General features: G+C 39.0%; 1 protein-coding gene across 2 annotated transcripts in view; it reads right to left on the bottom strand.

Moving 5' to 3' along the window:
* Window positions 1-15314, bottom strand: part of OGT (O-linked N-acetylglucosamine (GlcNAc) transferase) — a 138858-nt gene that overhangs the window by 117025 nt on the left and 6519 nt on the right. The window contains exons 2-6 of one of the 2 annotated variants that reach the window (XM_053699104.1): window positions 10180-10360; window positions 9578-9821; window positions 9142-9210; window positions 6483-6599; window positions 6114-6193 (exon numbers count right to left, since the gene is read on the bottom strand). In XM_053699104.1, coding sequence (XP_053555079.1) covers window positions 6114-6193; window positions 6483-6599; window positions 9142-9210; window positions 9578-9821; window positions 10180-10360 — 691 coding nt within the window. The remainder of the gene's footprint in view (window positions 1-6113; window positions 6194-6482; window positions 6600-9141; window positions 9211-9577; window positions 9822-10179; window positions 10361-15314) is intronic. The other variant, XM_053699105.1, reaches the window with a different exon arrangement.

Here is a 15314-nt window from a genome sequence, read left to right as displayed (position 1 = left end):
CATCAATGTATAGGAGGCACAGTGAGAATTATGTCCCACAAGTTCCCATTGCTTTAAAGCCACCAAAAGCTCTACTGTAGAGAATGATATGGACTATGGCTACACCCTAGAACAAAGCAGCACTCTCTGGCACTACTTTAAAAATAATAAACTCTTGATTGAAGAATCTTTTCTAACACCTCACTTTACCTCTTCCTATCACTAACGTAGGCAAAGAGAATGACTGGGGTGGGAGGGAAGGGAGGAGCCATTTAATAGCTCTGCTGTGGTGCTCTTTCCCTCCTCCTGCTGACTAGGAGGTGAATATCCCATTAGTAATTAAGATGATCCATGGACTCATCGGGTCTTAACATTTATCAGGTAAGCATAAATTTTCTTTTTCCTAAAAAAAAAAAAAAAAACATAAAAGAAAAAAAAAAAAAAAAACTGAAATGCCCAAACAGTAATTGCTGGTCTTTAAAGAAATAGAGCCATGACAAGGCTATTGGTAAGAGTCCAAAAATGTTCAAACTTAAAAGGTCTGTGAAAAGCCTTCTCCCTACCTAAACTAACAATAAATCTGCTATAGTATAACAGACTGCTTTCGATCCAGGCTCAAAGCAGCAGCAACTAAAAAACCTAGGGTGCGTGTTGCCTCTTTTACTGGCTGTAAGCCGCAATTAGAAATATAAGTGTCTTACAATTACATTTTTTTAAGAAAAAAAAAAAAACATCTCTGCTAAATTTGTATCGAATTGCAAGTATTGCATTTACCCTCAAGTAAAGGGATACTAAACCCAAATGTTTTCTTTCACGATTCAGATAGAGCATGCAATTTTAAGTACCTTTCTAATTTACTCTTATCAATTTTTATTCGCTCTCTTGCAATCTTTATTTAAAAAGTAGGAATTTAAAGCTTAGGAGCCAGCTCATTTTAGGTTCAGCACCATGGATAGCGCTTGCTTATTGGTGGATACAGTTAGCAAACCAATAAGCACGCATAACCCAGGTTCTCAACCAAAAATGGGCCGGCTCTTAAGTTTTACATTCCTGCTTTTTAAATAAAGACAGCAAGAGAACAAAGAAAAAATTATAATAGAAATAAATTAAAAAGTTGCTTAAAATTGCATGTTCTATCTGAATCATTAAAAAAAAAAAAAAAAAAACACATTTGGGTTTAGTGTCCCTTTTAAGCAAGAATTTCAGCATTTCTCAAACTTGCTACCTGCCTCAAAGCAAAAAAAAGTATAGTGCATGCCATGCAGTGAATCTTTCACTTCAGGGCATCCCCACTATGTAACTGAAAATGTTACACTAGTGCAGTATTCTTCGAAGAAACTGTTGCCAGCTAGATGGCATTATGAAGTAGCCAGGTGCAGCCAATTTAATACTTGCAATAATATAACATTTTATGTCATTTATAAATGTTACTTACACTATCCAAAGCACAAATTGCATAAATCATTTGAGTAATGATAATTTGTGCAACAAACATTGGAAAAAGTTAATATAAGCTAATTTTTGCTTTATAGTAGCTTTCATTTTGGTGGATGGACATGGTAGCACACCAATTTTATTATTACAAAACAATTATGAATCTCTCATACAGGTTGAAATTCCACCACTAAGAATATCACAACTGCACTTGATTTTGCTTCACCCCCTACTTAAAGCGATGGTAAATCCAACGTTAGGATTTACCATCACTAAAAATCAAGTGGAGTTTAGGTGATGAGATATGTAAAAAAGGGTACTACACGCACCATTTCTGTGCCGTTGCACATCGCTTAATTCAGCGGTTCCGGCTGCTCACGGCACATCGCTCTTTTACCAAGGAGGTGCCGCTTGCACCTCTAAACCAATAGCCGTGCAAGCATACTGAACACTGTCAGTTAACACGCACAGCTATTGGTTCAGAGGTGCAAACGTCAACTCATTGAAGGAGATCGATGTGCTGTGGGTGGCCGGAGTTGCAACGGCACAGAAAGGGTGAGTTTAGCGACATTATTTACATCTCATTACTTAAACTCCACTCGATTGTTAGTGATGGTAAATCCTAGCATTTGTTAAACGCTTGGATTTACCATCACTTTAATACTGGCTTTTCCATATACTCTTCTAAATTGAGCCCCTTTATAACTAGATCTTTTATAAGCCCATCATCTCTAAATACAAAATTTTTCTACTTAGAGGGATAGTAAACATCAAAAATGTTATTGTTTAAAAAGATAGATAACAAAATTTATGCTTACCTAATAAAATATTTTCTTTCCTGGCACAAAATCATTACTGTTGGGAATACAACACCTGGCCACCAAGAGGAGGCAAAGACACCCCAGCCAAAGCATTAAGTATCCTTCCCACTTCCCCAGTAATTCAGCCGAAGGACAGGAAAATTAAAGGACCAGTAAACACAGCAGATTTGCATAATCAACAAATGCAAGATAACAAGACAATACAATACAATTTAATTTATTTAGAATTTCAAATGAGTAGTAGATTTTATTCTAACAAGTTTCAAAGTTATGTATATTTCCACTTCCCCTGTACCATGTGATAGCAATCAGCCAATCACAAATGCATATATGTATAGTCTGAGTTCTTGCACATGCTCAGTAGGAGCTGGTGACTCAAAAAAAGTGTAAATATAAAAGACTGTGCACATTTTTTTTAATGGAAGTAAATTGGAAAGTTGTTTAAAATTACATGCTGTATCTGAATCATGAAAAAGTAATAAAACCTGAGTGTCCCTTTAAGAGATACACTAAGGGTATAGAGGTGACGGAAGATAAGGAAACAACTGTCGCCGTAAAAGGAGAATAGGGAGGGTTTGTGGACTCGACACACCAAAATGAACAGGGGGGTGAAACTGAAGGCACCACCCCTTGAATCCCTTTTTTCCTGAAAAGAGCCTCAGCTGAGGCAAAAACATAAAATTTGTAAACCTTAGAAAAGGTATGTAAAGAGGACCAAGTAGCCGCCTTACAGATCTGCTCCATGGAAGCATCGTTCTTAAAAGCCCAAGAAGAAAATACTGCATGGGTAGAATAAGCTGTAATCCTCCCAGGAAGCTGTTGTCCCGCCTCCACATAGGCCATATGAATGACACTTCTCAGCCAAAAAGAAAAAAGGAGTAGTCACAGAGGCCTTTTGTAACAATCGTTGGGAGTTGAATGTAACTACTTTCAGTGTCTGCTGAAAGAGAACAATAAATGTGAATCACAACTGCAGAACCATGAGAGGAATGTTACATTTGCTATTGTCAAAAAGTTACAGAACATATAAAAAATTTGTAGCTAATGTTGAGTACAGGATTCATAAGAATAACTACAAAGAAAAAATCCTGTGGAGATGTTTTAGATAGTTTAGAAACTGTTGGTAGTTGATATGCGGTGAAGCTAAGAACACACACACACTATTGCGGGGTAACGGCTGCGAGTTAGGGAACTCCAGTAGTGTGGTTTGAGCTAGCTATACTGGCTAAGATACTAACTGCAGTGAAGGGAGCAGGCACGTAAGACATTGGTACTACGGAGCAATGTGAAGGCAACAGAAATAAGACAGTCTTACCAGAATGCTCAGGTTGATGTTCGATGAAGCACCGGAAAGGTTATGTTGTTCGGAAAGCCGCACTCCTTCGGCGACGTCACCAATTTGGTTTGGGGCGGGTCGTCTGAATAAGCAAATCGGTAGCGGTTACCCCGATGGATGTCGCTGGTTCTCTGTAGGGAATTGAGAGAGGAGATGAGGACTTACATCCACAAGTTCTAGATATCTTTCGGTGAAATTCCGATGAGATGAGTAGAAGGAATACAAAACAGGTATATTATCAGCTTGCTTGTAAGGAACAGAATTGTTGATTCATGCACAGGATATAGCGTGCTGGGCAGAAATCTGTGCTTGTTAACAGTTCACTACCAAGCAAAGAGAAAAGGAGGAAGAAATATTTTATTGGATGAAAAGGTTTCATGCCTCGCCTTCTTAAAGGAGAAGAGGAGCTAAGAGATGGCATAACACCTTCTGACCTCTACACTTGCCAGCGTACAAAACGAACAGGGAAGAAGATTGCCTAAAATCCTTGGTAGCATGAAGATAGAATTTAAATGCTTGCACCACATCCAAATTGTGCAACAAAAAACGTTGCTTTGAAGGAGGAGGATTAGGACAAAACATAGGCACAACAATCTCCTGATTGACATTACGCTTAGAGACAACCTTAGGAAGAAAACCCAACTTAGTACATAAAACAGCCTTATCTGCATGAAAGACCAGATAAGGGGGGACTCACATTGCAAGGCAGATGATTCAGAAACTCTGCGAGACGAAGAAATAGCAAAAAAAACAAACTTTCCAAGACAAAAAGTTTAACATCAACAAAATGCATAGGTTCAAAAGGAGCCTGCTGAAGAAAAAGATTGAGGCTCCAAGGAGGAGCATCTGGTCTAAACACAGGCCTAATTCTAACAAGGGCCTGAACAAAAGACTGATCATCAGGAAGGTTAGCCAACCTCTTATGAAGCAACAAAGAAAAAGCAGAAATCTGCCCCCTGAGAGAAATAGCTGGCAAACCTTTCACCAAACCTTTTTTGGAGAAACAAAGGAATGGGAGGAATCCTCACCTTGTGCCAAGGGAAACATTGTACCTCAAAATAAGAGATAAGTGTGCCATACCTTATGATAACTACGACGAGTAACAGGCTTACGAGCCTGGATCAGAGTATCAATGACTGTCAGAAAAAAACTCTTTTGGACAGCACTAGGCTTTCAATCACCACGCAGTCAGCCTCAGAGAATCAAGATTTTGGTGGAAAAATGGACCTTGGTGAAGAAGGTCCACTCTCTGAGGCAACCTTCAAGGAGACTAGGACGACATCCCCACTAGGTCCGCAAACCAAGTCCTGCGTGGCCGCACAGGCGCAATTGGGATCACTGGGGCACGCTCCTGCATGAAGCGGGCGATCACCCGAGGGATGAGTCTCAGCGGAGGAAATAGATAAATAAGCTTGAAATTCCAAGGAACTGCTAACGCATTCACTGCTTGAGGATTTCTCGATCTCTACCTGTATCTGGGTAGTTTGGTTTTGAAACGAGAGGCCATGATCTATCTCTGGAACCCCCCCACGAGAGATATCTCTGAGAACACCTCCTAATTGAATGACCACTCCCCAGGATGTGAGGTCTGTCTGTTGAGGAAGTCCGCTTCCCAATTGTCCACCCCTGGGATATGAATGGGCGAGATGTGGCAATTGTGAGACTCTGCCCACTGAAAGATGCAAGACACCTCTCATCGCTAGAGAACTCCTTGTTCCTCTCTGATGATTTATGTAGGAGACTGAAGTAATGTTGTCCGACTGGAATCTGATAAAACGGACAAAACGAAGCCGGACCATTATATCAAGGCATTTAAGATGGCCCTCAGTTCCAGAATGTTGATGGAAAGGGGGAGGACTCCTCCTGCGACCAGGTTCCATGGCTTTCAGGGAACCCCAAACCGCACCTTCTAGTAGACAAGGCAAATAATTACTGGGGAAGTGGAAGGAATACTTAATGTTTTGGCTGGGGTGTCTTTGCCTCCTCCTGGTGGCCAGGTGTTGTATTCCCAACAGTAATGAATTTGTGGACTCTCCCTGCCATTGGAAAGAAAATCCCTTTATATACCATTCCTCAGATCTGCATAATAAACACTTATAGAAATATACTTCTTACCTCTGTAATGACCTTGTACCTAAGCTTCTGCAGACTGCCTCCTTATCTCAGATCTTTTGACCGACTTGCATTTCATGCAATTAGTGCTGAGCGTGAGCACAATGTTATTTAATATGAAACACATGAACGCCCTGTAGCTGTGAAAAACTGTCAAATGCATTCAGATAAGAGGCAGCCTTCAAGGGCTTAGAAATTACCTTATGAGTCTACCAAGGTTTAGCTTTCAACTAAGAATACCAAAAGAACAAAGCAAATTTGATGATAAAAGTAAGTTAGAACACTACAGTGTACCCTAAAACCTAATCTATTGCTTCCAAGACCACAAAATGGGAAAGATAAAATACACTCAGTGGCTCCTGGCAAAAAAAAAAAAATAATAAAAAAATCCTTTTCAACTTATTCATATTATGCCGCAAATTCAGTCTTACCTGTCAAATATTCGAGCCTCTTTAAGTACATTGCCCAAATTAATGTAAGCATCCAAAAAATTGGGATCGAGAGTTACAGCCTACAATGAGAAGTCCGTGACAGATTAATGCTACATCTAGGTACATTATATAAAAAATAAATATAAAGTAACATTTTAGCTAGTTGCCCCTGCAGAGAAAACATAAAACAAAACTTTCTAGCTACCGAATGATCAAAAAAAAACTAGGATTATCTCTGGAAGCTTTAGAATAATATAAAACACACAAAAAAAAAAAACTACTATCATTTTACATGTGCAAAACTATATAGGTCTAATAAAAATAGGTGAATTAGCAACAGAGGTTCTTGACTGGAAAGATAAAAATTACCTTTTCAAAATGATGAATCGCTAGCCAGATCTCTCCTTGAGCATTAAAAACGCAGCCAAGATTACTCCAAGCAACTGCAAAGTTGGGTTGTGTCTCAATTGCTTTTAGATAACATGCCTTGACAGGATCAAAACAGTGGAAGGGAGTATAGGGAGGAAGGGTGGGTAAAAATAATAAAACAAAGACAAAAGAAGAGATGTCAGAATACCCTCTCTACATAGAAAAAAGTGAACCTGCAGCATAGGCCCGCCAGCGCTTTAATTGCTGCGCAAATCGGTGAAACCTAAGCAAGCGCAAACCCAAACCTATATACAAGCCACCATTTTTAAGTTCAACTCTATTATAAAGATAACGTATAAAGTCACCATTTGTGAGAACTACTTTATTGCCCCATCAGTTATTTGTAACGCCACAGAAAATAATTTTGAAAATGTAAATTCACTTAAAATGCAATGCTTCACTTGATGAAAACACAGATCTATAAACATACATGGTCACTTTCATAAAAACCAGAAATGATAGCATTGCACATAGGTTAAGGTCCCTGTAATGCAGGCGCAAGAATCGCAAGCGACACCATGCTAAATAGCAACACTATGCTAATGCTGCGCATCGCAAAAATGCTGGCAAAAGTCAACAGCCAACATGATCTATTGAACCAAGATGAAGAAATACTTATTCTATAACAAAATAACAATTTACTTAAGATTTTTTGGTGAAAAGTTACATTTGGAAACTTAAAGACTACAGGTTAACAATCAAGTTGACTGTTCACGCAATCTTCTCCCCACGCAAAGCGCCATACGCGGCACAGCCTTTGCGCTACTGCAGGTTCACAGCGCATGATGTGGAGCAGAACGATTCAGTCCAAACAAAGAAGAAAAATAAATAAAATAATAAAGGAAAAAATAATGAACATTTGGAAGAAGTTAGAAGCTTACAACTAAACTAACTCCCAATTTTTTTCCTTATTAAACATTTACTCAGTTTCCTTTAAAGAATTGTGGCTAATAGTATATACTTTTTAATCTGCTTGTAAATAAATACTTTAAACTTTTTTGAAGCCACAAGACAGAAGGATTCAGGCATGGAGCAAATGGTTTTGTTGTGGCATTTACAAACCCGTTACCATATATCTCTCATGTGACTTTTCGGTGCGTTCCTTGCTGGAAGAGGAGGAGGTGTATGTCTGCCTAGATCCAGGCCTCGAGCTCCCTTCAGCGAGGCACCTTACGCATGGAATAGCAGTTTTCACCCACCTGAAACCTTCTAAATACAATATCAGTGGTAAAAAACCAAAAACAAGAGAGAAAATAAAACAATATCATTAGTAAAAGATCTCAACAAAGCAAGTGAAATGTTTTTGGATATGCTCTATGATTTAGACACTGACATGTCAAACCTGCTTTTATTATATCTTTATCATGCAGGAAATCTGGGTTGGCAGCAAAGTGCATGGCTGGAAGAAAGGCTCTTAGATTTGATTACTCTAATTTTAGCTATCAATTAGAAAGCTGGTTTGATATTGGAAATGCACTGATTACAAATTAATTATGCAGAATTTACTTAAATGCAATTGTTTCTTTAAGACCTTGATAAAGAAAGATTGAACTAGGTGTCTCCAGATCTCTGAAAAAGAAACCAGCATCCTCAGCGGGCGCAGTTTGCTCTTATGCCAGTGGCGCTGAAGCAGAAATGAAGTGCAATAGGTGTTAGCTGTCCATATGAAGTGCTGAGAACCAGTCGCAGAGAACAATTCAAAATGAAACTCCCAGTTAGATATGCTTTATGTATATTTTAATTTCACCATAGATAAAAATATCTGCTCAACACCCCTCCCTGATGTTTTGAATAAAAACAGGACCAACCCCCCATCGGTCTCATGTCAAGTAGACAGCTACTCTGCAGTCGCACTCCATGCGATCGCATGCGCGTGGGGTCTGAAGAAACTGAGGAAATTCTACTTTTTGGCCTCTAGTTTCTTCAACTCCTTTTCCTAGCAGCGCAGACGCATAAGGTGGCTTGTAACAAGGCAGACAGTTTTTACAATTACAGTTTACAAACAAGTGCAAAGCTGTAACATGGCTTTAAAAAAATAATTGAAAATTGCATACATTACAAATGCTAACTGCTAGAAGCCACCTTTATATCTTATTACTTCCTTTTCATCAGTCCATTTTCTAAATACAAACCAGCATTTGTCCTTTTACAATTACTTTGAGGCTATAGTTTTCTTTAGTATAATATAGATAAATTCAACATTGGATAAGCAAATTATATGCCAGCCTTTCTTCCAAAGAGAAGGAACATTGAATGGGGAAACAGAGGGGATATAAAATAAATAAAAAGGGCTTTGAGTTTGTAGTGCCACTTAAGTTTAAAGACCAGAATTCAACTGGAAGGCCAAGATAAAACCACAATGATTTCTGTCAATTTAAGTCATTGTGAGGATTTAGTAGTACCTGAAAAATTGGAAAAATCCTAAAAGACAAAAAAACACTAACAGCTCTTCACTGCATGAGCTGTACACTATTATCCCCCTCAAATCATGCTTCTCATCTTATAGCATCCTTCCTTAACACTATTATAACTCTATAGTGAGACAAAGCTCACATACACAAAAGGTGGAACAAAACATACAAGAATGCGATAAACCTACCTTTGCTTCTTCTAAGCGACCTAGGGCTTTGAGCAGGTTACCCAGGTCACTGCGAACACAGTACAAATCCTGATTTTTAAAAAAAATATATATATATCAGTACAAATTCCAAAAAGTTAAAAATTCAATTTTAACAAAAATAAATGAAAAATGCTTAACAGGTGTTTTAAGTTATTGTTATAGTTGGAATAATACAGCAATTAAGTACAAAGATGTACACAAAAGCATTTTGATGGGAAACATATATTTGAAGGTAAATTACAAAACTTAAAAATTAAAATAATGAATACACATTATACTTTGAAATAAACATTTTATGGGGCGCTACATTTTAGGTTAACAGTCCCTTTAAAGATTATAAAAATACCAAGCAATGTCTATAATAAACCGTCATGGTAATTAAGATTAGTAAAATTAGTCACATTCTACTACTCACAGGATTGTACTGAAGGGCAGAGACGTAGGCCTGTACTGCCCCCTCCATATCCCCAGCTGCAACCAAAGCTGCAGCCAGATTGATATAACCATCAATGAAATCTGGTTTTAGCCGCAAAGCATGTCGATAATGTTCAATTGCCTCCTGAAGTTGTCCGCGTTCTTTATAAACATTCCCCAAGTTAGAATAAGCTTCTGCAAGCAGTGGATTCTGCTTTATTGCCAAAGTACTGAAATGGGCAGACCTATAGAAAGTAAAAATATTTAAAGGCATTTTAAGAAAGTTAGGGATCCAAAATTCTAGGCCTTTAGTAATTGAAAGCAGTGAATTTTGGATTTGCCAAGACCTGTTCCGTATATTAACAGCTCCTTGCTAGCTCCAAACATGCCCAATATACCTCGTCTTGAAGGTTTTTCTATACATCATTTACAGTCAACATTATAATACTATTTGCAACTTATGTGAGTGACAAAACTTTTTTCCAGCACTCTAATTTACTACATATTTGACAAATGTGTCCAACCTTTAAAAGAAATTAATACACACATACGATACCTTGGTTATAATCAAAATAGAGTAATAAATAAGGTTCTCATATATACCTGTCAAGTCTGCGACACTGGAAGTGAATAGATGATAGCAACAGAAGAACACCAGTGTTATCAGGTTCTTGTCTCCAAAGCTGCATGCAATGTCTTTCAGCTGCTTCAAAATCCCCAGCCTGGTATTCACGGTGAGCCAACTCCGCAAGCCCTTGGAAGGAAAGCATACGTTTCGTTGGTTCTAGAGAATCATCAAAACATTCAGGAGGTCAAACAAAAATTAGAAAAGAAGTAAAATAATATGTTAAAAATGTAATGGTGTAAAAGAAAAAAAAGGAGTGATCCAAAACTTATTCCAAAAAAATAAAATAAAAAACATGGTATGGAACATGATGGTCACTAATTCATACATTACCCATGTGAAGATTTGCAAATGAATTATCAGTTGGTTGGTAACCATATCTAATAGAATAAACATTCTTGTACTGTTAGAGATATCCTGGAAACGCTGAAAAGTAAATTGCATAAGCTAACGGTGTATTTTAAAATAAAGCTCATTTCCAAAGAAATAACGGATATGCAAATTAACAATTTGCATTCCATTCACTGTCATACCCAGTGGTATTCCTATAGGTGTTTTAACTGTCTAAAGTGAGGAAGAAATTATGCAAAAATAAAAAGCATTCCTACTGCCTCCAACCCCCCCTCAAAAAAAAAAAAAAAAAAAGGAAAATCACTAAGGAAATCCAGGCAAAATGTAACAGGAGAAAAGGAAGAGAAAATATATTACTGCAAAAATAAGTCTCTCATTAGAGCCTCTTATTTTTGTACAAAATGTCTCTTGCTGTGTCAACCCACAGTGTTAAACCTCACATATTGCAGCAGCTCCTGAGCAAGCGATTGCCACTGAGTATGCCACGCCCAACATCTGTGTCCTGTTTATGACCTACAGTGTGTTGTACTATGTGACTAGCAAGCAGCCTTAGTGAAAAAATAAAGTACTCAAGCAAATAATTCCAAACTGTGTTCGCATTACCAAATTAAAAATTAAACTTAAAAATATAATTTGATTTACCCATTGTAAATTAATCATTTTTAGAGCCGCTTCTACCAATGAGGCTGATTTTTTTTTTTTTTTTTTTATCAGCTGCAGGGACCATAAGTGAATAATGAAACTGAAATCAAGATTTTGTCAGATTGTAGTGACAAAGTTATTGGTAACATAACAGAGAGGAGAAAGTCTTCTTAGACCTCATTACTCCCCTTAAAGTGAAGGTCAACTTAAAAGTACAGCCTCACAGCATTGCATAGACTTATAAAAATGAGCAGTTTAAGTCATGAATTTTTTTAAACCTATTTTCTTATATTTTTACCTTTAAACTGCTCCGTCGATAAGTGCAACACCCCCGCTCGCTATCTTGTCTAATTGATTGACAGATGACGATCTTAAACCAACTAATCCTTGTCGTCCCCCCCCCCCCCCCCCCCGGGCCGTGACGTTTACGCAAAGGGGCTGAACGCTCGGGTGGGGGAGGGGAAACAAGGATTAGTTGGTTTAGGAATCGTCATCTGTCAAACAAGATGCTGGGCGGGAGTGCTGCGCTTATCGACGGAGCAGTTTAAAAAAGGTAAAAATATAAGAATAGAGATTTAAAAAAAAAAATTTCATGACTTAAACTCCTGCTCATTTTTATAAGTCTATGCAATGCCGTAAGGCTGTACTTTTAAGTTGACCTTCACTTTAATAACCTTAATACCAAGGTATTCCTAAATATTGTTGCTAACCATGTTTATCCATTTAGGACCAAAATCTACCAATTAATTTACGAACAGATAATTCCAGCAAATTGATGTATCAGATTGCAAAAAATTAAAATAACCAGAGCACTTTAAATGGATATGAAACCCAATTTTTTTCTTTCATGATTCAGATAGAGTATGCAATTTTAATCAACTTTCTAATTTACTTATATTATCAATATTTCTTCGTTCTCTTGGTATCTTGTTGAAAAGCAGGGAATTATGCTTAGGAGCCGGCCCATTTCTGGAGCACTATATATGCAAGAGTTCAAAAAAATATACCTTGTATTACAAGGCTTTCGTGCACTGCTACAGTAAATAAAAGGGCAGGTGATAAACATTTTCTAAATATATTAAAACTTGTTTGCTGTGACTGTTTTCCACGGGCCAAACTCCACTCACGAATTGCTTTATTTGAGGAAGCCAGGCATACTTGTTAACGGAGTAGAAAGGCTAGCAACAGGAATGTTGTCAATTCTTTACATCACAATAGTTTGCAATTAGCTCCTCTGCTGATGCAACTTAAAGTGCCATAAAACAGGTTGAGATCTGTGCAGATGCTAAAAGGGCTAATTCATTTAAAATAGTTGGCATAAAAAAAAATTGTTTAAAAATTGCTAACAAGTAGGGCTGCACGATTAATCGCGGATGCGATATTAAACCGCGATTAATCGTCGTGATTTTAAAACCGCGAGTATGCAATTTTTAGCCCTGCCCCATTTCACGTCACCTATGACGTACAGGAGGTTCGCCGACTTGCCGTGCCCGCCTTGAGACATTGAGCCGACTTACCGGGAGCGCTGTGGCTGATGCGGGTTACAGGGAGGGGGGGCGACTTACCGGGTGTGCTGTGGCTGATGCGGGTTACAGGGAGGGGGGGGGCGACTTACCGGGGAGCGCTGTGGCAGATGCAGTTTACAGGGAGGGGGGGCCGACTTACCAGGGAGCGCTGTGGCTGATGCTGGTTACAGGGAGGGGGGCCGACTTACCAGGGAGCGCTGTGGCTGATGCTGGTTACAGGGAGGGGGGCCGACTTACTAGGGAGCGCTGTGGCTGATGCTGGTTACAGGGAGGGGGGCCGACTTACCAGGGAGCGCTGTGGCTGATGCTGGTTACAGGGAGGGGGGCCGACTTACTAGGGAGCGCTGTGGCTGATGCTGGTTACAGGGAGGGGGGGCCGACTTACCAGGGAGCGCTGTGGCTGATGCTGGTTACAGGGAGGGGGGGCCGACTTACCAGGGAGCGCTGTGGCTGATGCTGGTTACAGGGAGGGGGGCCGACTTACCAGGGAGCGCTGTGGCTGATGCTGGTTACAGGGAGGGGGGGCCGACTTACCAGGGAGCGCTGTGGCTGATGCTGGTTACAGGGAGGGGGGGCCGACTTATCGGGGTACACTGTGGCTGATGCGGGCTACAGGGAGGGGGGCAGACTTACCAGGGAGTGCTGTGGCTGATGGGGGTTACAGGGAGGGGGGTGCGCTGGGACTTAAGTGGGTTGGGGGGCTGATGGTGGTTACAGGCGGTGCTTATGATGTTAAAGGGGGTGCTTATTGGAGGGGCTACAGTGGGAGCTGATGGGGCTTATGTAGGTTACAGAGGGGGACTTATGGGGGTTACAGAGGGTGCTGGGTTACAGTGGGAGCTGATGGGGCTTATGTAGGTTACAGAGGGGGCTTATGGGGGTTACAGGGGGACTGACGTGAAAATCGTGATTACGATCTCCCCCTCATATTGCCCAGCCCTAATTTTCAAAAATAAGCAAAATTAATTACATAGCAAAGCTGCCTGGAGCAGCTAACTCCATCCTTCTTATCATTGTTTAGACACAGGCATTGTATTTCAACTGAGTTCACAGCTTCTAGGCATGCTCCAGCAGATGATCCCTATTCACTTTCTACCAAAAGCACAATAAACAGATAGTCATAAAAGGAATTGTGTGTGGGTAGTTAGAACTTTACAATTCAGAAACTAAAAAGAAAGGGTTAATGGTGAGGCACTGCAGTATAAATTTGCAGGTAAAGTAATTAAAGTACATATTATATTCTGTCTCTCTCAACTTGTTTTATGTCCCTTTAAAGATAGATTTGTAGCAGGGTTAAAAGGACATGAAAACCCCCACAACATATACTGCAGTATATGGCCATTATTTTGCCCCCTTTTCCTGTAGTATATAAGCAGTAACTAAACTTCCAACTTCACAAGTCTTACCCAGCTTCATACCTGTCCCTAACTGGCCTCAGCAGATGTAATATTCAGGTAGTTTTCACATTCAGCTAGTATGTTAATTCAACTCAACTATACACAAATGTCTTGTAATTATAAGGTGTTACAATATATATATTTAAAGAGCCAATAAACACCTTATCCCCCTCACACTTACGTGATCGAAATGTGACCCCCATGTGTTATATCAATTTAGTAAGAACCATTATCCTTTACCAATACTCCGGTAAAACGGACATTACCCAAGCGGCTGTGGGTAAAGCCTGATGTACTGTAATTTCCCCATGTATACTATTTATTTTGCCTCTGCCTGGAGGAGGCAAGGAAGGCACCCCGTCAATCCTCTGGCACCCACCCCAAGTGAACCTTGGGGAATGGGTTTTGAACCCCCCAGACGGAGGCAAAAGAAATAGGCACTTGTAAACTCAGAATGTCTCAATTATCCACTTCAGATAGGAAAACTACTTATACAGGCTTCCTTTGAAGGAGTAGTCGCTCAGTCTGAAGTGATCTTTGAAGCTAGCTGAATCTCAGAGGATGTAGCTCTTATCATCTAGGTGTTAAATTGTCCCATACTGAGTTCAAACGTCACATCTCCAGGGAATAGCAAAGAAATCTACTTTGAAACATATGTATGGTTGAAAGCATAAGATTGAAACTTAATTTCTTGTGTCTGATTTTCAAATGTTTAATTTGTACCTCAGAATGGTAATATATATATGAACCTAGATAATTGTCTGTTTGCTTTGTATAATATTAAAAATGAAGTGAATAATAGCTGCATTGGTAGATTTAAAATGTGTTGCAAGATCTCAGAATAATAACAGCTTCTTTTATTTTCAGATATCTGAATAGACAGAAGAGTACCAAGGTAAACTCATGCAATAAGTTGCTTCATAAATTATACCTAAATTGTGTTTTCATGCATTCAAAATAACACTATCAAGAGATGTACAAATAGGTGGACTATATTTATATTGAAAAGGAATGAGACTCCAATAGGCATATTTTAATATAGAATTGGTAATATACTCATATTTAGTCTTTAAATACTCAGATTAAATAGTATTAAATGATACCATATATATTGAACATATAATGTATTAAAGGGTCAGTAAACCTAAAAAATAATGTTATATAATTCTGCACTATGTGCAGAATTATATAACATTA

Source organism: Bombina bombina, chromosome 1 (genome assembly GCF_027579735.1).
Source record: "Bombina bombina isolate aBomBom1 chromosome 1, aBomBom1.pri, whole genome shotgun sequence".
In the NCBI taxonomy this organism is placed as follows: domain Eukaryota; kingdom Metazoa; phylum Chordata; class Amphibia; order Anura; family Bombinatoridae; genus Bombina; species Bombina bombina.
Note: the sequence above shows the minus strand (reverse complement) of the source record. Positions and strands in the feature narration are given on the sequence as shown.